At 45.1% G+C, this 25,365-nt stretch overlaps 2 protein-coding genes across 3 annotated transcripts in view; both read left to right on the top strand.

Annotated features, from left to right (window-relative positions):
- The window catches only part of itgb5 (integrin, beta 5), a 30,992-nt gene extending 15,331 nt beyond the window's left edge, over positions 1-15,661 (top strand). For both annotated transcript variants that reach the window (XM_047046399.1, XM_047046398.1), the window contains exons 11-15: positions 10,866-11,088; positions 11,716-11,816; positions 13,092-13,211; positions 13,328-13,494; positions 14,181-15,661. In XM_047046399.1, the coding sequence (XP_046902355.1) occupies positions 10,866-11,088; positions 11,716-11,816; positions 13,092-13,211; positions 13,328-13,494; positions 14,181-14,276 (707 nt within the window). In that variant the 3' untranslated portion in view covers positions 14,277-15,661. The remainder of the gene's footprint in view (positions 1-10,865; positions 11,089-11,715; positions 11,817-13,091; positions 13,212-13,327; positions 13,495-14,180) is intronic.
- Positions 15,662-20,704: 5,043 nt separating this feature from the next.
- On the top strand, positions 20,705-25,287 carry tnfaip6 (tumor necrosis factor, alpha-induced protein 6). Its single transcript, XM_047047196.1, has 6 exons — positions 20,705-20,970; positions 22,071-22,208; positions 23,186-23,347; positions 24,404-24,632; positions 24,791-24,831; positions 25,035-25,287. Exons 1-6 carry the CDS (start codon positions 20,784-20,786, stop codon positions 25,151-25,153), a joined length of 876 nt encoding a protein of 291 aa, XP_046903152.1. The 5' UTR covers positions 20,705-20,783; the 3' UTR covers positions 25,154-25,287.
- Positions 25,288-25,365: the final 78 nt, after the last annotated feature.

The raw sequence follows: 25,365 nt of genomic DNA, 5'->3' as shown, positions 1-25,365 counted from the left end.
GTCGGAAGGTCTGGAAGTGTTCATCTTGGGAGTTTTGTTTTTGTTGGGTCTTTCCAGCAGGCTATCTGCCTGTCCATCTGACACACAGCTTGGTCTGAACTCACCTGTGTCAGTCATCGTTCATGTCTGAGGAGGCTGGAGCAGAGGGTGACAGGGTTGATGGATGGGCCTTGTGAAGTTTGCGAGACCCGGGTTGTCGATGCCGGTATGGCACTCCATGAATGACCCAGGGGTGGGAGATCTGTGCTGCGTTCAGCAGGGTGCTGTTTGTGGAATGCTCGTATGGCAACATACAGCCTAGGTAGATGTGATATGAAAACCATGTGTGTGAAATTCCTATGCCTTTTGCCTCACCGTTGCTTCAGGACTCGGAACTATCGTGTTCCTCTCCAGGCTGTGACCTAGCATCTCAGACCTGAGGGTGAGAGCCGTCTAGGCCTGTCTGGGGTCTGACTTCATCTCCCTGATTGGGTTACTGTGTCACTGGGCCAAACAGCATGTAGGGACTCCTGCTAGGTGATTTGGCTTTTTTGTTAGTCAATAAAAGACAGCTGTGTGGACTATGGGGAGGGCTGGTATGGGATGGCTGGTGGGGGCAAGGTAGTAAACACGGCCAAAGGTTAGTGGAACGCTTTTTTGTATTCTTTTTTTTTAACCAAGCTACTCTTTACAGCTGTTGGACAGAACAGACACTTCATGTTGCTCAACAGCTAGTTAACCTCCAAGACTGGATTTGTAAAGAGTTTAATTTTATTGTGTTGTGTATTTCCTTTTGTCCCTTCAGTTCTATACGCACATTCTGAAGCTTTTTTGTTTTGGCTCTGGTGAGGCCTTCTTCTCTGGGGACTGAGGATAGTCTTTGATGGCGTCCTAACAACCATGCTGCTGTTTGCTCTGGCCCAGTCAGAGCAGAGTGTGAGGAGGACAGAGGCAGGCAGGCAGGCCACACTCCACAGCCAGCTGTGGCTTCTGTCAGCTGCTCTGAAGCTAGGGTTCACTAGTAGCAGCCAGCCAGGCCCCTACAGAGTCTCCCTGCTGAGTCTCTCCACTACAGAGTCCCTCTCTGGAGCCACAGATGTGTCAATGTCACCATCATCATCATCACCACATAGCTGCTCAGTTACACCCTAAACCCCTGAAATCTGTGTTGAAAGTGGTGGTGTATCATTTCCATTCAATTGGGCAAAACATTGTTGTAACTGGAGTAGTGATTTGTATACCGAGTTCTATTTTTCTACGTTTTTGTTTTTCCCTTCCTCACCCTGTGGTGCGTGCCAGTGGGCGAGGGAGGGGAGCAGAGGAGGTGCTCCCTCTGGTGCGTGCCAGTGGGAGCCCCAGAGAGCGCGGTCCTCAGCGCTAATCCGTAATCAGCCTCTGCAGATGGAAGGTCTGACATGCAGGAGATGGCGGGGAGAGATCATGGGTCAGGAACCTTAAGACTTCACTGGGACACGATGGTTTGAATAATGAGGTGTGCGTGTGTGTGTGTGTGTTTAAGTGAGGGGAGAGAGGAGCCTGCGGTGTCAGTGTAATGGGAGGGGGGGGGGTCATCTGACCTTGTGTTCAGAGACTCTCCGTCTCTGTCTCGCTGTCTCATGCTATCCCAAGGCCATGGTGTGCGTGTTCAGTCTGTCAGGATATCTACAAGGTGATGGAAGTGCAGTCAGATAGACGGTATGGAGAGAATTGGGCTGTTTGTCTTTTGGTTACGTAAAGGGAAGACTTTGAAACGTAGCACATTGTAACGTAGCACATTGTAACGTAGCACATTGTAACGTAGCATTTCATTTCGTGTTTTGAGAGTGAGTGAAGGATGTTGTTGTGTTTGGATGCGTTTATCACTCCACGTCTCGTACGCATGCAACGTCCACGCGTGAGAACTGTCGGCTGTTTGTGATGAAGCCTCAGTAAACCTTGAATGTGTTGTCCCCCGCTGCCTCACATCTGCTGTGTGTACTGGGGAACAATCCAACCGCTGGGCTACGCGCACCAGAAATAGCCTGGCTTCATTCTCCAGACTCGCACGTTCACCCACAAACCCTTTTCCCTATAAATAAATCTGCAGGCTCAGAGCCCTGTCTGCCCAAAATGATGGGTGATGAGGGAAAGTGGGAACATGTATGTGTGTGTCTGTGCATGCATGTGCCTGGCGTGTGCGACTGCTTTGTCCATGCTTTATTGTATCAAAGAGAGACTTTGTCAGGCCCCCCTAAATCTTGTCATGATTGCTAGTTTGTAAGAGTTGAGTTTTCCCGTTCAAAACATATGTTGCAGTTTATGGCTTCGCTTTCCCAAAGAGATCCGTTTGACAATGTAGCTTATCCTAACTGAATCCCCCTGTTCCGTTGTGAGAATGACATGAAAGGCCAGGGACGGAAAGGAAAAGAAAGGAGGGTTGGGAATGTCGTGAGATCCTCTGTCTCTGGATGAGATCCTGGCCTGCAGGCCATGTACTGAGGGATTAGTGGGAGACAGCAAACTGATAGGCCCAAACAGAGCCTGGACAAGTTGAAACGGAGGATAAAACGTGTCATGTGCGCCATCTTTAATATTAAGAGTATTAGCCAAAGGGTGTGAGTCTAGCTTCTGTTTCTCAATAAGACTAAGCAGAAACTCAGTCTCCATGAGGTTAAGCACTTCTTAAAGGGTTTTGGCACGGTGGTTGTGGAGTAGGTTTGTTTTATTTGTTGTGAGTTGAACTCACAGCAATTAGTAAACCTGGTCTTAGTTAATGTCTGGCAGAAAGCTCATTATGCTCTCACTACACAGGGCCTAGAGTTGTTTGTTACATGAATTTGAAACCCATCTACTACAAAAATGTTAACCAGAAGGGTCCCGAGCAATAATATTTGTGAAAATAGCATTTGTTTCCCCAAGCTGATATATTGTGTGATGCTATGTAAGGCGTATAATGTCCTGGGTTCTTATAAATAGAATTAAACGTAGGATTGAGAGGCATTAGCATCCTGAGAGCTGCCTGTGTGGCTTAGTGGTGGTGTCTAATAAAGATGCTACCTGTCCAGCACCAGGGTTATTGCTTCCCTGTGGCCCCGAGGTAAGGCAAGCCCCGGATGCTAGTTTAGTCTCGGACGAGACTGAACCTGACCATGACCTGAACTCCTGACTTTTGGTTAAACAAAACTGACTTTTGGTTTTGTTGGAATTTCAGTCTAATTTTGTACCTTATTCGCTGCCTAGGTGTTGCCTTTTGATTCTCTCTCTCTCTCTCTCTCTCTCTCTCTCTCTCTCTCTCTCTCTCTCTCTCTCTCTCTCTCTCTCTCTCTCTCTCTCTCTCTCTCTCTCTCTCTCTCTCTCTCTCTCTCTCTCTCTCTCTCTCTCTCTCTCTCCTCTCTCTCTCTCTCTCTCTCTCTCTCTCTCACTCACTCACTCACTCACTCACTCACTCACTCACTCACTCACTCACTCACTCACTCACTCACTCACTCACTCACTCACTCACTCACTCACTCACTCACTCACTCACTCACTCACTCACTCACTCACTCACTCACTCACTCACTCACTCACTCACTCACTCTCACACACACACACACACACAAAGGTTTCCTTGTTCCCACGTTTACTTAAAGCAAGATTTGCCTCAACTGGCCCAAGTGGATAGCTACGAGGGACGGAAATTGAGTCTGAATAGGTACAGTTCAGGTACAATAGAGTATTTGGTTTTCATTTTGTGGGCTCTTGTGTGTTTTTACAACTTACACTAAAGTGGTACTAGCCCTGTGGGTGGCTCTGTGGAGGCGGGAGGTTCTGGGTGGAGACTCCGCCCCCTGAGTCCCCACAGGTCATTGGGTCAGGCTTTGGACTTGGACTCTTACCAGAACTGTTGCTGCCTGAAGAAGTTAAAAAGACGCAGCTGTCCAAATAGCAACTTTTAAGAAGCATACTGTGTAGCCCCAAGGCACCTCCGTCAGAGTGCTACAGTAAGCCTCTCTCTCCCTCTGTTTCTGTCTCTCTCCTTGAACTCTCAGCCAGTCTCTCTTTCTCAGAGGTTTCTGTCAGGTAAACAGACACTGAGGACCAGACAGGCTTGTCAGGCTGTACATGTCTGTTTGTGATTCTATACCTGAACGGCAGGAGATCACGTTTACAAGGCCAAGTTGAGGCCTGATGACGGGAACCTCTTCTAATGGAAGAGGTTTAAAGACTACATTTTTCTATTCAAGTTAAAGGAAGTGTGGTGGATGCACGCACGCATACACAAACACTGAGGTTTTTAAACTTGCACACTCAGCAGTCAGTACATGCAAAACCATCGGCCAATGCACGCAAAAAGCAGCCATTAGGCAATCTCAAACCACAGTGTCTGGCCAGAGTCCTAATCAAATTGAAGGTGGATTTGAAAACTAACTGGGAGAGCACTGTTGTTGCCTGGTCGTGTTTGGAAAATAATGGCTATTATCTGTCATCTCTGTGGTGTTTGTCATGTCAACACTGTCAGGAAGAGGCTGTCAATAACTGTAGTTACAGTCAGCTGCAGTCATTCTGTGAGTTTTATTGGGTTGAAGAACTCTGTGAACTGTTGAAGGTTGAAAGGTTGTGAGTGGGTTCCATCAATGCAGGCTATATCAAATCCCATTGTCTTTTTTTGTTAAAGCAGCAGAAATCATATGAAAGTATAATGTTATGTAACATAACAGATTGAGCACCATAGATTGGAATGTGTGTTTAAATAGCAGGATTAGGTCTTGTCCTGATGTTAAATGTGACTTAGCTGAGCGTAAAAGAAAGAGCTTGTCCTGGCTTGCTTACTTTCTTCAAGACAAATGTTGAGTTTGAAGTAAGTTTAAATCAGAAGCTGACAGAGGTGGCAGTCGCTTTAGAGCAGAGCCTGGAGGGGGAACAAATTGCTCACATCCAATAAACATGAAAACTATAACACACACACACACACACACACGCAGGGCAGAGCCAAATGCAAGATTTGAACAGCAATACAGCTGGGAACTGTTAGGAGCGTGTAGTTGCTCAGTTTAGCAGACTGAGTGGGCGACACACACCTCCTCGTGTACCCACTCACTCTCTCACTCACTCAGTCACTCTCTCACTTTGTTATGACAACTCTAATAGTGCACAGACTATGCTCCAGAAAAAAAGTCTTATATGACGCCCCCCCATCTCCAGTTATCTGCTTTTCTGTCGAATCCGACCAGCGTTGACTTTGTGTACATCGGGAGACGTCACAGAGAGAGCCTTTTTCAGTACTGTCTGTCTTTGTTGAGGATTGTATAAGCTCTGATCCCACTGCTGCATTTCAGGATGTAGTTCACAAATGAACGAAGGAAGACTGTAACACAACTCACGCCTATTATGTCTGTGTTCGATGGAATGGCCCGGTAGCAGTGGCAGCTGAAATCTTTTCATTTCAGAGCAACATTGTCCAGTCCTGTTCAGTGTGCCACTGCATGAAGCTTTATTTCACTGATATCTTATGTCCTTTCAGACATGCCAAATCAGCTGTTTATGGGCTTTTCTACTCCTTGAAACGAAGGGCATCTCTATCTACTTCTGCTGTGTGCTGATGTAAGGATTGGTGTGTGTGTGTGTTTGTGTTTAATGTTTGCACCATAAAATAGTACTGTATCTTTTCAGTTCAAACTCCTCTTCTGTGGTATAATTCAGTATGGTGTGGCTATACAGCAGCAAACCTCCCATGGCCTTGAGTCATACAAAGAATCCAGTGCCTTGTATTCTCCCAACTCGGCTCGTACATGAACATGCTGTGTGTTTTCAAAGCAGAGACATATAAAGGAACCACCTAATAGACATGGCTCAACCACTAGCCATTTTAACATAGTATAACCCTTTACTGCGGTCCCTCTAATACAACTCCTTGAGCCAGCTCTTTGTGACAGCACCAAAAAAAGCCTCTGCAATAAAATCTAATTCAAAAACGTATGATTAAATTGTGTGGTTAAAGTGATATTGTTCTGCTGTCTAAGCCTTCATTAAAGTCAGTGTTCCAAACACTTCTCAAGCTCAATGAGTGCTATAATAGATTGATCTGAATCTTTGAAATGGATCTGATCCATAAATGAGCTTTAAGACCATGTCCTGTTCTCAGCCTATAATATACATTTTATGTGTTTCCATTTTTCAATGTTCTGTTATGTACACAGTACATTGTATCCTTGGCTCACCTAAACATAAAAAGAAAAGTTGCCCCAAAAGCCAAAAATGTAAAGATTTGTAGCACAAATAGTATTCCACCAAGGTCTGTCCACACCCACTGTCCTGAGAGCAGGAAATGGATGCCTGCTTCCTGTTGCATATAGAGGCCTGGAAGTCAGAGGGCATGTTTTCCATTGGGAGGGAGGGAGTAGCAGACACAAATATATATATATATATATATATATATATATATACACACACACACACCACTGGCCCGGGACACGGTCAGTGCCCTCAATTCCTCTGAAGGAGAGGTCTTAGTTTCAGCTTGGGGAGGCAGAGCCCTTGCTCTTTTCTGCCACTTGTCAGTGTAACTTTCAGCCTGGAAATACCAGAAAGCTGCTATGTCACAGGGGTTGTTGAGTTCTCCATTACTCTGATCCTGCACTCTGCAGGGGACTTTGTGACTGAGCATGACTGTGAACAGACACATACTTAGTTTTATCACACATCTCTGGCGTTGCACAGGTCTGTTCCTGAGCAATGACCGTTCGTCAACCCAGTGATCTCCTCGTAATGATATGGAGTTTTCCTACTTCTATGTTTGCGTGAGCTTTTTTTCCCCCCATTGTTGAAAAGTAACATCAGAGCCATGGCAATTTGAAAAGCTAGGGGTCTATAGCAGAAGCCTTTGCCCAGCGGCAGCAGCTGTGAAGGGTTTTTAGGCATTTTGACAGAGGACACAGCTGAACACAATCAATTGACCCCCCCTAACCATCTCATTTTTTTTTTCCTCTTTCTTTCTCTTTCCTTTTCTGTGCCGTGAGAAGAACATGGATGGTGAGTCAAGCAGGACTCTGAGACAGGCAGACAGGAACTATTTGCAAACGAATCCAGGCCTGCAGTGGTGGCTTGTTCCAGACTCCTCCGACAAAAATAACTCCTTGAGGAAACACTCTGTTTATTTTTGGGGGCCTCTTATAAAAATGACCCGCGTCTGTTTACCCTTTCTCTGTTTTCGAGCTGAATCTCACCCCCGTTCCTCTCGTTCAAACAGGACCCTTCATCTCATGTACAGCAAGACAGGCACGCAGTACAGAAATACATCAGTCACTCTGAGGCACACTTATCCAGAATTCCAGCACCTCTTTTTGACACCGAAAATGGATCCAACACCAAAGTCAGCCACACTGTACCAGTTCCTGTCCTGTATTTCACCCAGCAGTCTCCCACATCCTAAGGGAAGAGCTTCCTTGGTTCCCACAAGGCACCACAGTGCTGAAGGAGGTGGAGCTCTCTCACACCAAGCTGCCACTTTAGGACTGACTTAATTACCCCTGCTCAGAGATTTAGAGACAGGATAGATGGTGGTCTCTTCCAGCCTTTGTTCTTCTCTGCCTCTTTCATTCTCTTTTTTGTTGTTGCTCTCTTGTCTGTCTGTCTCTCTCTCTCTCACTCACTGTCTCTCTGTTACCTAGGGAGAGATTGTTTGGCCACAGTTGCAATGATGTGAAGGGTGCAGTGACCTACATCCACTCGGCAGACAGAAAGAGAGCAAGAGAGACTCAGCAGAGCTTAACAGGACACATGGCCCTCGCTAGCCTCTATGATGTTCAGTCCCCCAATTCCCATACATATCATGTATCTTAGGTCACATAATATTCAAAGCCAAGGCATGCAGTAGCTTCTCCTGGTGGTCACAACGGTCACGCCTTCTAAGCCCCCTGTGATCTAGGTACGGGTCAGGGAAAACGTGGAGGAACGACATGCTGCAAGGGAATAGAATACAGGAGTGGAACTCATCCCTGACCCCCCCCCCCCACACACACACACACACACCCCTCTTGTCACTGCGCCTGTTTATCTCTGTGTGTGATCTCGCGGCCAGAGTGGATGTCAGGACGTCCCAGAAATGAGAGAAGAGAGGCTGCCCGGCAACAGTGGGTGTGATCCATAACACACTGGTGCCCATGCGCCAGACATCTGGTTGTAGGCGTGAGGGGAATTTGGTGATTATTACGGAATGGGAGTTTACATACAGACTAGTGTTGGTATTTTGTCTCGTGTCCTCTGAAATCTAGATCAGAAAAAGGGCCTGTTTGGATGTCCAAATTAGCATTTTAATGATAACAACATGATTTTGTTACGGTTGTAGATAATGCCCTCGTTCCAGTACACCCAGTACCTACAAAACAGAATATTCATTACCAAACAGGTCTGAGGGGATGGGGTTCTGCCCATGGACTGGTATCAATGCTGGATGAAAGGAAGGAAATGGATGTGATATTATCAGAGGAAGTGCTTGCTTGTTATGCACACACAAATACACACAGGTTGACTAGCATGGGTATTCAAGAAGCAGCTGAAGTAGCAACAGGTCATTACTTGTTTAAGCACTAAATCAGCCCTCTCAGACTAGCCCTGTCAGAGAGATTCACTCTATTGACTGTGCATTTCTCTCATAGAGTTCTAGCTCCTTTCACATGAGGTTGTGTGTCTTCTGTGAGTCAGGACAGGAGGGGTCAGGACTGGGTAGGAGGCTGCAGTCGTGGCTGTGCTAGTGACGGGGCTGTCGACAGCCTCCGCAGTCATTCTGGGTTTGGGTGTGCCGTTCTGACCGTCCGTAGGGATTATTGTGACCAGTCTCAACTTTTCCACCTCTTAAAAACGGATTCTACAGTCTTGATTTCCTGTACTCTGACTTTTGCATGTCGCACATTTGTATTAAATGTTATTATGGATTTGAAAGAATTTAGGTCAGTGTTTCTTAACTTGAGTTGCTATGCGCAAAACATAACTTGATTTTGAATTCTCCAGTAATAGACAGAACTTTGAAAAAAGCTTCCATTATCTTTTTAGAGAGACAACTTTAACTCCTTTAAATAACTTCTCTGTACTTCTACAAAGGTTCTTTTGTAATGGATTATTATGGCTGACTGTCCTTTGTCCATATTTCGAACAAAGAACATCCACTCACAGACAGATAGCAGTGATTACATTAGTAAGCATCTGCCATTACCCTGCCAGCCTGCATCCATCTTCACCATGAACCAGGGAGCACTGGAATTCATTATCTAGACCAATCAGAAGGAGTGGAGGTCTGCCCTATAGACACACCACCATACCACAGCTGTTGTAGAACTATGGGATTGGCATTTGTAGAACCCTTTATGTCATTCCCTTTAAGGTAATTATAAAGCAGATTAATTTAGGTTCTCCTAAAGGTACCTAATCCCCAAAGAATCCTTCTGACTGAGGCCGACACCTGGATTACATTAAAGATGCTAGATCAGACCAGACCAGGGTTCTCTCTCCTCTCAAACGTTCTCATGCGAGACGCAGTTTCTATTCCCTCAGTTACTCTGCTGGAAGAAGATGTGCTTCTTCTGTTCTACCCTGGACAGCCCTGCTACTTCAGTTCCTGGGATTGGCCTGTCGAAAAAACCTAGCTAAATCACTTTTAACCTGTGTATGTCATTAACTTCTATAATACTGTGACTGATCTGTCACAAAATATCTGGGCACCCTTCTAAGTCACCCTCTAGCTTCCAGCTGTGGTGTGGCTCAGCTCATGCAGCCGGCCTGGTTGTCCTCTGGTTTTACTCACTGGCTGGGTCTCTGGGCTTTGGCCTTGGCCTTAGCCTGAGCGTCTAGGCCTGGGTCAGGGCCACTGGGTCAGGGCCTCTGGGCCTGGGTCAGGGCCTGTGTCAGGGCCTGGGTCTGGGCCTGGGTCTGGATCAGGGCCACTGGGCCTGTGTCAGGGCCTCTGGGCCTGGGTCAGGGCCTCTTGGTCTGGGCCACTGGGAAGTGTACGAGTTGTAAAACTGGCCTTCAAAAGCTCCTCTGCATGGTGGCTGTACTTTTCTCAAACTGATATTGGATGTTATGTCAAACACAAGTGGAAGTACAAGGCCTCGCCATCTATCTTCCCTCTCAGTGTATGTTCAACAACATTTGAAAGTGAATGAATGTCTTCATTGTGGGGTCTTCAACAACTGGCATGGAACTTCCAGCTGTCCCAGCCTCCGTCAAGGCCTCCCCTTGTCTCAGAGCAGTGTTGCAGTGCTGGAAGATGTTTGCCAGTGGACCTCTGAGACTAATCAGTGTTTGAATAAGGATTATCGACCCTGCTTCACTGTGACATCACACCCCCTGGCACTGCTGGGTGGCTTCGGACGTTTTTAAAGCATTCATAATGTGTTAATTGACGTTGAAAATGTGTGATTTGTGTGATTTGCAAGCAGTGCTTGACACATATATATATATTTTTTTTTTACATGTTCTGTACATTGTATGTATAAAAAAGATTATGTACATGAAGTCTGTTGACAAACATCATCATCTCTCCAGCTGGCAGGCCTCAGAATGTTGAATTGTTGACTACTGAAAGACAGAAACATGGTTTCATTTAAAGATAAACCTGCGTTTGTCTTTTAGAATATGGTCAAAGCCGATTGTAAAGGATGAATGCGTTGTGCTTCGGGTATTCCTTTGCTAAGTCTCCTCTACTCTCCCTCTCCCTCTTTTCCTCTACTCTCCCTCTCTTCCTCTACTCTCCCTCTCCTCCTCTACTCTCCCTCTCCTCCTCTACTCTCCTCCTCTTCTCTCCCTCTCTTCCTCTACTCTCCCTCTCTTCCTCTACTCTCCCTCTCCTCCTCTACTCTCCTCCTCTACTCTCCCTCTCCTCCTCTACTCTCCTCCTCTTCTCTCCCTCTCCTCCTCTTCTCTTCCTCCAGGTCACGGGGAGTGTCACTGCGGGGAGTGTAAGTGTCATGCGGGCTACATCGGGGACAACTGCAACTGCTCCACAGAGATCTCCTCCTGCATGTCAGAAGACGGGCAGACGTGCAGCGGCCGTGGCCACTGTGTGTGCGGACGCTGCCAGTGCACAGAGCCCGGAGCCTTTGGAGACTCCTGCGAGAAATGCCCCACCTGCCCCGATGCCTGTGGCACCAAGAGGTACTGTAGGCCCACTGGGGCCTGATACCAGACCTGGCTTCTACACCTATGCCCCACTGTCCGAAGTATTCACTAGAACTGTGCGCGTATTGCAATCAAATGCAATCTATATCCATCAATGACACTTTGTGTGGATGTCAGACTTAGAGCTTGAGTGTACAGATGTAGCAGTGTGGGATGGAGTAGCTATGCCCCATAGTCACTGGCTTGGTCTGAACTCGGCCTCCATAACAGAGGTCACATTTCAGTCAAGGTCAACGGTGGAAAACGTCTGCTAACTCTTATCTCTGGGAGACAAGAACTTCAGGGGGATGGTTAAGAGAACTCCCATTCCGGTGGTGACCGGACGGAATGAGGATGCTTTTCCACTTTTTTCAGTGATTTCATCTGTGTCAGTGTGTCTCAGGACTGTGGACTGGTCGAGGTCAGTGTGCTGTCATCAGTAAGCCCTTAAACCCCTTACTCACACACGGCTCTTTAACTGAGGTAAAAGGGGGCCCTTCGAGACTTGAACTCTGACATGAGCTGATAGCGGGTCACCATGGTTTTGCTGGGAACACATCGAATGTTTTGAGCTGTGGCGACCGTGTCTAATGGCCCCTGTGGATGTGCCTCCTTCTCCCCCAGGGAGTGTATCGAGTGTCGCCTCTTCAGCACTGGACGACTCGCCGACAACCAGACCTGCCAACGTCTGTGTAAGGACAAGATCATCACAGTAGAAACTCTCAGTGAGTACCACCCTGCTCCTTACGCACACACACACACACACACACAGCAGGCCATGTTATATCTGTACCCTCTCCACTCCCTGTTGATTAGTCCCCTCTGTAGAGCCTCACCATAGCATAACATCCTATACTGCTGTATGTTGAAAGTTACATACTCCAAACTCCTCAGATCCCTCTGTGCATACACACACACACTCAAATACACACACACACACACACGTACAGATGGCACACACAGCACATGTCTGTAATTACTGATGATGATATGCTTTCAGGAAGAGTGGGCGGCCATGTTGATGTTATTATCTGGCGAGTGTCAGTCTGGGCATCTCATTGCCAACTGGACATCTTCGCTCCCCAATATAGCATGCGATAGCAACCAAACCCAATCATTATGTTCAAAGAACGCAACCTATTAAAGTATGAAAAAGCTTGGCGGAACACACCTCCTAACTAACACGAGCACGACAAAAAAAACAGACACACACAAAATTGTCCCTGACCTATTCATCTAAACTAACGTGTCTTTATCTGCTTCCATAAGGCATTGCTCTTGCTCCAAAGGCTTAAATATGTTAATGTCGTGGTTAATACGGGGAGAATACTGAGCCACTCCCAGGGTTTAGAGCCCCTCTTCTGAATGTTTTATTCTTCCCAGCCTGGAGGGAGACCTGTGTCTAGGAATGTACATATTAATAAGTCAATGTTGTGTTTGAAGGCATTGTGATGCTGGCTGGTATGTACAGAGAAGAGGAGGCCTGTGGATTCTGAGGCTTGTTAAACGATTTAAAGGCCTCCTCCGTGTCGCCCCAGCAAGGCCCTGTCTGTCTGTCCACCATCAGAGCCCTTTCATAGAATTCTCTGCTATTCCAGCCATCTGACTTTGCTTAACGAACTCCACATGTACATTCCGGAAACGTCAGGCGTGGGGGCCTGTGGGAGGGGGTTCGGAGTGCTTGAAACTGGAGTTGCTCTCACTTCCTAGTCTCCTCAGAGCCGTTGAAGGATTTGAATGAAGATTACAAACAGAGGAGAAGCGACGCTGTCCTTGTCCTGTTCTCGCTGTGGAATGTGACTGTTCCCATCCCAAGAGCGCTTTCACAACCGAGCCATGCATCTTCAACATTATGTCAAGTGATGCGTGTTTGTGTGTGGTGCTGGCAGCCCTCTTGTTTTCCCCGTCTTTCTCTGGCCTCCCTCCATCCTATGAAGCTGACGTGAACGGCAGCTGTTTTAGCAATAGAGACTCATTGTCTCTCTCTCTTCTGTTTCCAGAAACGGAGGACCCCAACGCCGTCCTCTGCTTGTTCAAGACCGAGAACGAATGCGTCATGAAGTTCACTTACTCGGAACACGCCAACGGACAATCTGTCCTCACAGCTCTGGAAGAGCCAGGTGAGTGGCTCGCAGCCTGGGAGGTCATCCCTACAGCTCACAACGCCATAAGAATCAGCCTGAACAGGAGAGACTCTGCAGTAACAGAGAGGTGGTCTTGTGTTCTGTCCTCTCAGAATGTGGCGCCGCGCCCGACGCCATGACGGTGCTGCTGGCTGTGGTTGGCAGCATCCTGCTGGTTGGCATCGTGCTGCTGGCCGCCTGGAAACTGGTCATCACCTTCCACGACCGGCGAGAGTTTGCCCGCTTCCAGAGCGCGCGCTCCCGTGCACGATACGAGATGGTGAGGGTTGTTTCCTTCTCTGCCTGACCGATTGGTTGGATATGGGGTTGTGAGGAGGTCAAAGGTCTCACAGTGGACTTGATTGAGCATTGGCCGATCCAAAAGACATTCAGTGATTTCCTAAAAACCCAAACGGACAAGCCCACCTTTTTTTATGTTTTTTCAAATGCAAAAACCGTGAGGTTAAACTACTACTGCTGTTAATCAGTCGTCATATGTCGGCAGTTGAGATGCAGTTACTCGCCATCTAGGTCAATGTTGTCCGCCATTTTTTATGTCGAGTTGTGGAATGTTGGCTAGAGGTTATAAAAATCACATTGTGGTGTACTTCTAATGTTCAATTGGAGCATTTCCCACATTCTCACTGGCCCAGTAAAATGAACCCATATGTTGTGTAGTGTGTAAAAGACACCCGTAGGTCTCATGGTGCAGCAGTGGTGTAAGATACTATCTGTACGACTAAATAACTACTGTACAATCACTGTGCATGATCTAACTAGATGCTTCCTCTGACAACATGTCATGTGCTGATTGAAACCATCAGCTCACTTTGGGCCTCCTAGAACTGTCAGTTGGAGAATGATTCGGCTCACAGGGATTAACTTGAAACTTGGACCTCCTTTATCATGTGCATTCTAATGAACCTCCTGACCTATTATCTCTCTTCCTGTTTTCTCTCTCCCTAGGCCTCCAACCCACTGTACAAGCAGCCCATTTCCAGCTACCCTGTAGAGACTGACTTTAACATGTGCGGGAAGAACTACAACGGAGCAGTCCACTGATCCATCACCACGGGGGGTGGTGGGGAGGGGCACGGCAGGACCGGTCCATTATAAAAATTAAAAAAAACACAGTGGGGTGGGAAGGGAGGGGTATGAACTCAATAGTCCACTGACGAAGATTGATAAACAGAAGTGAAATGGACTGGACTTTTTCCAGTCCAGGGAATGTGTGGCCTTCTTGAGGAAGTGCAGTGACTGACTGTGGTGATGTGGTGAAATGAGATTTGACTTCTGCTCTGGTCCATGTGACACGAGGCTGTCAGAGCGGGGGGACCCAGCACAGCAGCTGCGAACCAAGGACTCCTGGAGCTCCTGTGTGAAGGGCAGAGATGAAGATGTGCTCCGAGTTTGTGTACTTTGGTAGCACATGGATGTTATAAGTGGAACAGAAGTCTATGAAGCCCTATCTGTTACAGACTATTTGAGTGCATTCGCCAACTTTACATGAACTGTAACTCTTAAGCAAGCAGCAGTATACCTTGTACAGACCAGGAAAGGCATTGACTTATATTTGTATGTATATTTTTTTAGACTGTCAACTGCCTTTCCTGCTGCCAACTATGCACCCTAGTTCCCTCCTAACTAGTGGATACCTTGAGTACAGACAAGAAGTGTTGATTTTGTAAAATTCAAGAGCACATATTTTTGACTGATGGGGTACTAACTTTAGGACAGCTGTAGACTTCTCACCCTTGTTTTGCACAGCAGGTAATCGGAGTCCGTTTGAAAGTCACTTAAATGAATCTGACTATATGCTTATGGTGTCTATGGTCACACTGTCTTTACACTCCCCTCTACAGTCCTTTAACCCTGATTTCCAAATCATCCATCAGCCATGCTTGGAGATCTAAAAGGCCTGGACAGGGGGTCATCCATGTCTGGGTGTATTGGTTAACATATGACTAACATGAAGTCATTTAATGTTTTGGTAAATGGATAGAGCCTAGGCAAGGGATTGATTTGGAATCAAACACGTGACTGTAATGTGTCTTGTCTTCAGCCTTGTGGGGAGACGTGTACATGTTCCTCCCTCTACCACAGGAGATAGGCCAGAGCCTGGCTCCAGAGAGAACCGGCCTGTGGCAGGAGATTGGAGGGGCACATGTTCTGTGGCCTTTTGGGGATAGTCCTAAGAAGTGCGTGTGTATGTACGTGTGTTCACAAAATGTGCGTGCATGTTACGGTCTGTGTGCATGTGTGTGGTGCCAACCATAAGAATCACTTCAAAACTTTCAAACTGCCTTGGGCTTACTTGTTTATGTTGGGTAATGAATTGTCCCAGACAGTCTCCTTGTGCAGCGTTGAATCTTTTTCATGGATACAATATCCCGCAATACAGGACATACTGTAAGTATACAACAGATCAATAAATGACAGATTTAAATGAAAATGAAATATTTCTCTCGTTTTTTCTTGATTTCTTGAATTAGACTTCTACAAATGCAGCTCAATTGTTATTTAAGAAGAGGGTGGGGGATGAGAAATGAATGTGCACTGATGTTTGCAGAGGGGAAGGGAACTGACCCAATGTTGAGAGAGTCATGAATTGGCCATTTGTTTTTGCCCTCGTGTGTGCAAAACATGAATATGTTCTTTCACTGACACTGCACCAAGAATCACTCCACCCCTCAGACCCAGTGTCTGGTGGTCTGTCGACCCTGCTCACACACAGGGAGGGTGGGCTTGTTCGTTCTCTGATGCCCCCCTGTTACACCTCTCTGGATGATGCCCCCCTGTTACACCTCCCTGGATGATGCCCCCCCTGTTACACCTCCCTGGATGATGCCCACCCTGTTACACCTCCCTGGATGATGCCCACCCTGTTACACCTCCCTGGATGAAGCCGCCCCTGTTACACCTCCCTGTGTATCCCTGCACCACTACTTCAGATGTAGACTCCCACCACAGTAGTCAAACTTGCTCAGCAAAGGACATGATCAAATCAATAAAAACAGCAAAACACAAGCCCACTGTTGATACATGTGCTTTCTATTTTGTAAGAATGAACATGCATATCCCCCCTCCCCTGCAAAATGCATGAGACACTGAGTTCCTACAGGGGAGACTGATGCACAGATATGGAACGTCTGTTATTTCAGCCTGAAGTGAGGTCATAAATCTCTCCCCCCCTCCCTCGTGGTGTTTTGGTGGGGGCCTGTTCCCCTGGCGAGCCTGCAGAGAGGGAAGCTGCCAGCCCACTTACACAGATGTGAGGTCATCGGCTCAGGGCGGAACCCAGCTTTCAGCTGAGGCAAAAGTAGGTTAGCGTGTTCAAAGTATGTTAGACAAGTGTGGTGCTCTCAGAGCATTGTCAAAATGGAGTGAGGGCTTTGGGACTGTCATGACCTATTGGAACTAGCAAGCTGGCCTGATATCCCTCTTCTCCACCCCAGACAATCTGTCATTTTTTAAACGTTCCCTGTACTTAGCAAAACTCCAGAAACTATGTTGGAAGCTGACCAGGCTAGCACAGTGCTCATTTAGGCTGGGCTGAGCAGAAGTGAAGCCTCAGGGTTTTGTTGTTATTGATTAGGCCCAACAGTGCGATTTCCTCCCAGGGATCAATAAAGTGGTACTTTCTCTCTACGGTCAACTCAGTCATCAGCGTGAAGTCAAACCCTTATTAACAGAATCAATACTTCAATTAGCCATTGCTGTGGGACTGACAGGCCCTGGAGAGGGATGCAGACTCAGGCTGAGGGAGATTTGGCAGGCTGGCATGGAGAAGCACCATAGAAAACTCGAAGATACTCCTCAGAATGGTGTTGGAATAGAACCGCAAACTTCTGATTGTGACAGTGTAGATGTCACGGCTGACAAAGTGCACTTTGGAAAGTGTGTGTAAGAGGGCGAGTTTTGGTGTGTGCGCATGTGTTGACAGGCAGCTGTAAAAATGCTTTCGTTCTGAACCTTTAATCTTTCATGGCACTGCTCTGACCACCTCTGTTATGCTGGTCAATTGCAATCAGAGTGAAGTCCTCAGCGTGTTTCAATTCCTTCTTTAAGAATGTACTTTTTCCTTTATTTTGGGCTGCACTGACTTCCTCTTTTTTCCACTCATCCTGACACATACTATACCCCCTGAAAACGAGAGTGCACTGAGATATGCTTTTAAGAGCTGCAGAGATGCATGTAATTTACCAGCTGGAGGCATCCACTTTCATTTGTCATCTCAAGCTGCTTTCTCTCAGAGGGGAAATTCAGTAACTGACAATCATTGACAAAGTTGGAATTAGAGGAATGTGACAAGGGAAATTCCATGCACAAAACCTTCAGTCATTTCATCTCTCGTGTCTCAACGTCGCGCTCTTTTTTTCTCTCTCTTTCTCAGCCTAACTCACTTATCTAGCTCCAGTGCATCTTTTGTTGTCCGAACAGCTTAAAGCACCCATGTCAGTCAGTGGCCTGACATATTGTGGCAGTGCCTGACCCCACAGGATGTCAGTGCTTCCATAAAAAAACATAATGAAAAGCAAACTTCTGTGGCATTCTTTCCCAATTAACTTTTGACAACAATATTGCAACATTTCTTTTTTACTGCTCTAGCTCAGGCAGTGGGGGGATGAGATGGAGGGATACGAAATGAAGCAACTCTGGGTGGTTTTGTGTGCGGATTAGTATTTCTTTGTGATGTAAATGCTTTGTGTAAAATACGGCCTAGTTCCCATGTCCAGATCCAAAGACAATCCAGAGGGCATGCTGAAGGTTTAGTTTGGTTTCCACACAGGACTGTGTGTCATCAGCTTGCCCATTGCCAGGCTTCTCCCTTGGCATCCACATGCCTCCATATGTGCGACACCAAAGACGTGCTGTAGCAACGTGTGTCCTCCATGCCAACAGAGAACTGTGTTCTGTTTAGCAGAGCGTGTCATGCAGGTTCACTTTCACAAAAGCTCTGTGGGCCATGACATCCTCATTAGACCACCAAAATGTGACGTGGACCTAAATTGGGTATAATTCTGTCCTTCCTGATACTTGCATTGTCCCGTTTTGCTATATCGTTCAGATGTTTGTATGAGCCTGTATTGTTTGTGTATGTCTGTTTGTTAAGCAGCTTTTAACGCGGAACAATATTTTGATCAGTCAGATGGCTGAGTGGTTAGGGTATCGGGCTACTAATCAGAAGGTTACCAGTTCAATTCCCGGCCGTGCCAAATGATGTTGTGTCCTTGGGCAAGGCACTTCACCCTACTTGCCTCGGGGGGAATGCCCCTTCACTTACTGTAAGTCGCTCTGGATAAGAGCGTCTGCTAAATGTAAATGTAAATAAGCAAACTGCCCATTGTAATTCTGTGAAGCAGCAACTTTCAATGCAATGTTAAAAATGGCAGACTCGTTTTTGCATGAGGTTAGGCCTATATTACATTGTAAGATGGTCAAACAACATATAGGCAGTTATCCATCATATAGCACTCCCTGTTGGTCAGTAGACGGTATCTCATCTGTGAACCATTCAAGACCACAAATCCTTGTCTCACGACCTGTTCTTGTCTCATGTCGCCATCTACTGATGGAAAAGTATGTGAAAGAATAATAGTGGCTTAGAGATGACATAACACTAAATAAATCAATGGAAATGAAGTGCTTTGTGTCGTCTTTAAATACTTTTGGCTTTCGTCGGTCGAAACAATAAAATGAGCAGACTTCCCGGTAACTCCCTTGAACGCCCTTACAGGAGGATGAGTCTCTCTCTTCTTTCAGCATGAGCTGAGAGCGGGTGGCAAATAAGAGGGGCCCTCCTCCAAGGTTAAGGGAGGGAATGGAAAGAAAGTGTGATTAGGCTCACTGTCTTGCTGCCATATGTGGCCTTGCCGAAGCAGTGTGTGTGTGTGTGTGTGTGTGTATGTGTGTGTGTGTGTGTGTGTGTATGTGTATGTATGTGTGTACATATACTGTATATGAGGGTGTGTGTGTGAATTCATGCGTGTGAGTATATGCCACGTGTGTGTTAGGGGCTGAGCCCCACCTCCAGATTGGCGCATGGCAGGATGTTAAGTCATGGAGTGGGCAACTCAGTAAAAATTGTAAAAAACACACCAGAACAAAGACGCCCTTATCCCTCTCCCTTGTGTGTTGAATGTGTAGTAAGTGAGCAACACACCACACTTGCCTACACAGACTGTGGACAATGACATGGACACAGCCCAGGAACGTGTTTGACATATGTGGGAGGAGGTAATTACGCTACAATATATTCAAAACAGCTGCCATTACTCAGGGAAATTCACTGTCTGTGTGGGCTGCTCATGTTGATCTAGAAAATACTTTTTTTTCAATCAAAGGATTCAGACTTTATCAGTCTCAAACAGTGGTTTATATTGCTCTTAGCTTCAAACACTGTTTTCATGCAGTCCTAATAATATACATTTTGTGTACTAATGTACACAAGATGGTTCTGACTGTGAGCAACACTGAGGCAGCTTTTCTGATTGATTGATTGATTGATTATGTCTTTTTTTACTCAACCAGAGAAATTGAGACATACTCACAGTACCACAAAAATTGTCAATGTCAAAAGCATTGATTATACAGCTTTGTCATATTTCTTATTATAAATATGATATATTTTATAATATATGAATATAATACGTTCTAATATTAAGTTAAAGCTGCAACGAATAATAGTTCAACAGTTTCAAACACTAGGAAATTAGATGAATAGCCATGACAAGAAAAGTCTAAATCCAATAAATATTTATGAGCCAAAATGTACATCTCTGGGTTCAACTGAGAGAGTTTTGGGAATTAAGAAGGTCTAGCTCATTTCCTGTCTGAACAATTTTCATCTGATCTGTACCCACCCTTATTATTTGAAGTTATACAAAAATATGCTCACTGAAGTGTGACCACAGGGGTCACAGATATTATGCAGGCTTGGCCATCAAAGTGACCTACATACTACAGGTCACTTTTTTCTGTCATACACCCGGTGTATTCAATCCCTTTTTAACACCAGCAAAAAGTACTAGCACATTGGTTGAAACAGCTACTTATTGCTTTCAGAGGTGAGTTTACCATGTAAAAAAAACATGTCAAACTCACATGTTTGCCTTCATCAGATATTTACAAAAATAAATAAATATATTTAAATATGAATAATATATTATACAAATATTTACTTATTCTTATACTCTTCACACTGAAGTTTCCATAGCCGATAGGATACATGACATTCCTTTAAATAATACTTTAATTTGAGTTTGAACAACACACTCTAGGCTAGGCTACTCTTTGATCGAACATACTGTAGAGATAGTGTCCAGGCTATATCAACTCAAGGCTTTTACTTAATTACCAGACATGGCCTCTGTCATGATTAGTGCAGGTTCATGTCTCATCATTTAGTGGTGGTCTGGTGGACATGCTGGTACACATGTTTACTCTTTCGAACACCAAATCAGGTCACTAATGGTAATTTCCAGGGTTGAGCAAGCAACGTCGCTGACTTGACGCAGTTGAGAGAGCGCGGCGAGGGGCAGCAGCTAACTATTTAAGGCCAGTCTCCAAATGAGCAGTAAGCACAGCGCGCGGTGGCATCTAGCAAGAACGCAGAATCTAAACTGCCTTGCGCAAAGGGAACGACTCAACGGAAGGATGCGCATCTTCGCTGTAGTCTGGATCACTGGTTTCCTCATGAAGGAGGCGCAAGCCTGGGGCTTCAGGAATGGGATATTTCATAACTCAATTTGGCTTGGTAAGGCTATGAGGTTTGCCGATTTGATCATGTTTGCTTAACTTCCAGGTAGGCTACAATTAGTTGAAGTGGTTGTGGAATTCTTGAATAAGTAGGGTGTATCAAAGGACACATTCAGTGTGGGTGTTTCTTGATTGTTAAAAGAGGAATTTAAACAAGTCATGAGCATAAAGCTTTTCTGTAAAAAAAAAGAAGAAATTGGTCAAAGCATTCTTGGTGTGTTTGTGTGTGTGTGTAAGAGCGAGAAAGAGAATGTGTGTGAGAGTGGGGTAGGATACACACAGTAGGAGACACATTTATAGACCGAACTCTGCTTGAGACTGTCGTGTAAACACTGGGAAATGACTTCATTTTGTCTGGAAGACATAAACCCACACACACATATAGGACAGCAATGAGTTTACTACTGCAAACTCATTCTTTGTGGTTTTGTTTTGTCTTTGTTGAAATATAATCAATATGATTTGAATTGTCATGGACCTAGTTGAATTTAATTTACATTGGACATTGGCCTGACACGTTCCATTTAGAAGTTGTTTTGTCACTGTTGTATCTGACAGTCCACATCCATTTTATGTTGCTTCTGACAGAATTAATGAGTCAGGCTAGCTCATCAGCACATCTGACACATATAAACTGCATGTTTACAGAACTGCATCACATGACTCTTTCCCCTTATATTGTGTAGTATACAGGGGGTAATTTGTAGTGGACTCTTTAGTCCTGTTGTAGGGTCATGCATTTGTGATATCAAAACAGGACCAACCAAGAGCACTAGGGAAAAAAGCTGGGAGGCGGGGAGAACTAAGAAATGTACTAATAATCATCTCCTATGAGTGTTTTAATTCACTTTAGGTTAAGCTCTTTAGCCTGAATTCCAGTTTGTTGGTGTGTTCTTTTCTCAGCAAGTTCTTCTCTAAGTTCTCCTCTCTCTTCTTGTAAAACAGAATCCCTCTAACCTGTTTCCTGTCGCCTGGATATGTCTATTTGTGGTTGAAGCAGAGGGACACTGCACAGGCACTGGGAGCATATCTCCTCTGTCTGCCTCTTTGATGCTGATAGCACTGTTGACAGACATTGTTTTTTCTTTTACTGGACAGAGCAAGCAGCTGGGGTCTACCACAGGGAATCACGCAAAGGGAGATATCAACTGACTTACATGGAGGCCAAGGCTGTGTGCAAGTATGAAGGAGGAAAACTGGCCACTTATGAGCAACTGGAAGCTGCACGCCAAATAGGTATGTAACACACTCAGACTCAACACACAGCCATCCAAGCAGGCAAACAGACACACACACACCTCTAGACAAACACACATACACACAGTGTGCACAATTCTTCCAATAGCTCTCTGTCAGATACAGGCTTTAAACATAAGTAAAACATTTGAGTTTTTACCCTTTTATTGATGACATCTCAAACAACACAGCCTATACTGGGCCACCGTGTGGTCCAGCAATAGCAGGGAAGGGTGCTTGTCTACGTCCCTTCTTTGTCCCACATGAACGGTTCTGGTGATGGATTAGTAAGGAAAGAACTGCCACAATATGAGTCATGTTTGGGGGGAAAAGAAAACAGTTGCATGGCGCTCATGTCAATTGTGAGTAAAAATTGTAATCAAATTGTTGACAAGGAAAGATGAAAATGTGAAATGCAACAAGAGACATGTGACTGCCAGATTGTTCTCCTTGGTATTGTTAACACTGAACAGTCTGGTTCACCAGTTTTGTGAAGACCTGTTAACACCTACCTTGCTAGGAAATACTTACTGTTTCCATGCAAGACAGATTGAAAACAGGCCTTGGTTCTGGCACTGAGCACCCCACTGTCTCTGTGATAAAAGCTTTAACCCCTGGGCAGAGTTTCTAGGAGGTCTACCTTCATCTGCTCTTCCTTTCCTGTCCTGTCTGTGGTTCACTGATTGTTACTACAATCAGATGGGAGTCCATTACGGAGCTATATGTTGCTCCCTGCGCCCAAAGCCCAAAGCCCAAAACCCACATTAAGAATCACTGATTTGTCAGACGTTTCCAAAATGTTTTATGTTGTATTTTTTTTGTGAAGGGAAGTTAAGAATGTTTTTACATTTGCTCAGCTAATCCACATCATGTGGAATAACAGAAAATCTCAATGTAAATGATGCTAGGTAATTAGATGGTTATCAATACATTTGAAGTCATCCCATGCTTAACTCTTTCTCTCATTCCCTCATTAGGCTTTCACGTATGTGCCGCAGGATGGTTTGATAAAGGACGTGTTGGCTATCCCATTGTCAAAGCTGGTGCCAACTGTGGCTTCGGGAAAGTTGGTATTGTTGACTACGGCTACAGGCTGAACAAGAGTGAGAGGTGGGACGTGTATTGCTACAACCCAGACTGTGAGTAAAGAGCATGACAAATGATGGTTGAGTTTAGTCAATGCTGGGCGTGGATTTAATTGACCGTAAATGGATCATGAGTCTCCATGAGATATGAATGAGTGTATGTTGACTTTATGGAGGGTGAGGTCAGGGCACCTGGCAGTCAGAATGGAGTTTGTGTGGTTCCATTATATTCATCTACTCCACCTTGTGTAGAAGCTTGTGGACTGCAGTGTCCAGCCATTAGAAATATGACGGGAAGCAAATAACGAAGAAACAGGCAGACCTAAGAGAAAGAGTTCCACCAGTCTGAATACTGTCATTCCCCAGCTATGCAAACAGACCAAAGCCCAAATTCCTTTTAGTTGTCAGTGGGCCACTAAAGACCATGGCCAAGAGATACTAACAATAGGATTACACTTCAAGCTAGACATAAGATACAAGAATATTTACATTCCCTTCCCTGCCTGTATATTTGAAAATATTTTGAGGTGTGATAAAGTTTCACGATAAGATCTCAACTGATACTTCTTTGTCAGCAAGCAAGACAGAGTTGGAATGATCTCACTTCAAATGAATGGTTTTTATGATTAACATACAAGCTTGACAGCACATAAGGCAGTTTATTGGAATCTTGTTTTACCCCACACTAGCACACACTACTTACATTTTGAATGTTGTAATTATAGGGATTGTTCATGGAAAAATTCCAGAAGTCCCCAATTAAATATGGTTTCCCCAATACCAGTCTCGAGGACAGTACGTTTTTCATTACATTTTCTTTAGTCCACACGTGTTGTTGATTTTCATCCTTTAAAGGACAATAGATTCTCTTTTTCCTTTATGAATTGTATACTGTGTTCTCATGCAAGATAAAACAAAGTTTACAAAGAGGTGCACAAAGAGGGATCCATTACATAGCAGTGGGCTAAGTTGATTCATAAATTGTAAATGAAAACTTGACAGAAGAGACATATGGTTTTTAATATTCATAATACTAATAACTTTTTTATGGTCTTCCTTCCTGATCTCTTCCCACATCCCTCCCTCACCTCCACACTCTCTGTCACACAGCAAAGGAGTGTGGTGGAGTTTTGACAGATCAACAGAAGATCATACAGTCCCCTGGTTACCCTAACGAATATCAGGATGAGCAGATCTGCTACTGGCACATTCGTGTGCGATACGGCCAGAGAATCCGCCTCCACTTCCTGGAGTTTGACATAGAGGATGACATGTCCTGCCTGGCCGACTACCTGGAGATCTTTGACAGCTATGATGACATCTCTGGCTTTGCCGGAAGGTGAGTGGCATGATTTAGTTTCTCCTGGTTGTGTCTTTGCCCGCTCAGTGGCCACCATTCAACATAACATCAGTTATTCTAGTGTCTATGGAGAGCATACTTAGCTCTCATGTTGCTCTTGCCCTTTATAATCAACTCAATATGTTCCTATTTTATAGGTTCTGTGGTGATTATTTACCAGACGACATAATTAGCACAGGTATGGCATCATCATGTTACTACTTTATGAATCCAGTTCACATGTACCACTGAAGTCCTTGTGTTTTTGCCGGGCTAAAAGAGAATGTCTCAAGCTATATTCCTCAAACTCTGGAATAAATGATTTCTGTACAAAAGCTCTAGGTTTAACCTGTTCTATGTATAAATAACCCTGTACCCTAAATCTTGTTTCTATGCCAACAGGAAACGTCATGACACTGAAGTTTCTCTCTGATGCTTCTGTGACTGCAGGAGGCTTCCAGCTCCAGTACACAGCCTTTAACGCATCTATTCTCTCGGAGAGCGACACAAATTACACTTGACCAATGACATATTGGAGTCAATGTACTGTATGTTGTTGTAGTCTTTAGCCATGTAATTAATGAGTATTTGAAGTTCATAAAATACTTAAATAGTTCTGTATTAAATCCATAACATTAAATACGCCATAATCATGTGCTTTGTGTAACTTTGAGTTTGATGTTAACCTGTTTGTCCTGGTTGCTGATGTGTCCTTGACATTCTCTTGGGAAAT

The sequence above is a fragment of the Hypomesus transpacificus genome, chromosome 23, assembly GCF_021917145.1.
Source record: "Hypomesus transpacificus isolate Combined female chromosome 23, fHypTra1, whole genome shotgun sequence".
Classification (NCBI taxonomy): Eukaryota; Metazoa; Chordata; class Actinopteri; order Osmeriformes; family Osmeridae; genus Hypomesus; species Hypomesus transpacificus.
Note: the sequence above shows the minus strand (reverse complement) of the source record. Positions and strands in the feature narration are given on the sequence as shown.

Bases quoted from the DNA above. Each gene is read 5' to 3' on its own strand.
- tnfaip6 (XM_047047196.1), top strand. From the start codon at position 20,784: ATGAGCAGTAAGCACAGCGCGCGGTGGCATCTAGCAAGAACGCAGAAT. The intron at 20,971-22,070 runs GTAAGGCTATGA...TTTACTGGACAG, and splicing joins TCATAACTCAATTTGGCTTG to AGCAAGCAGCTGGGGTCTAC. The intron at 24,633-24,790 runs GTGAGTGGCATG...CCTATTTTATAG, and splicing joins ATCTCTGGCTTTGCCGGAAG to GTTCTGTGGTGATTATTTAC.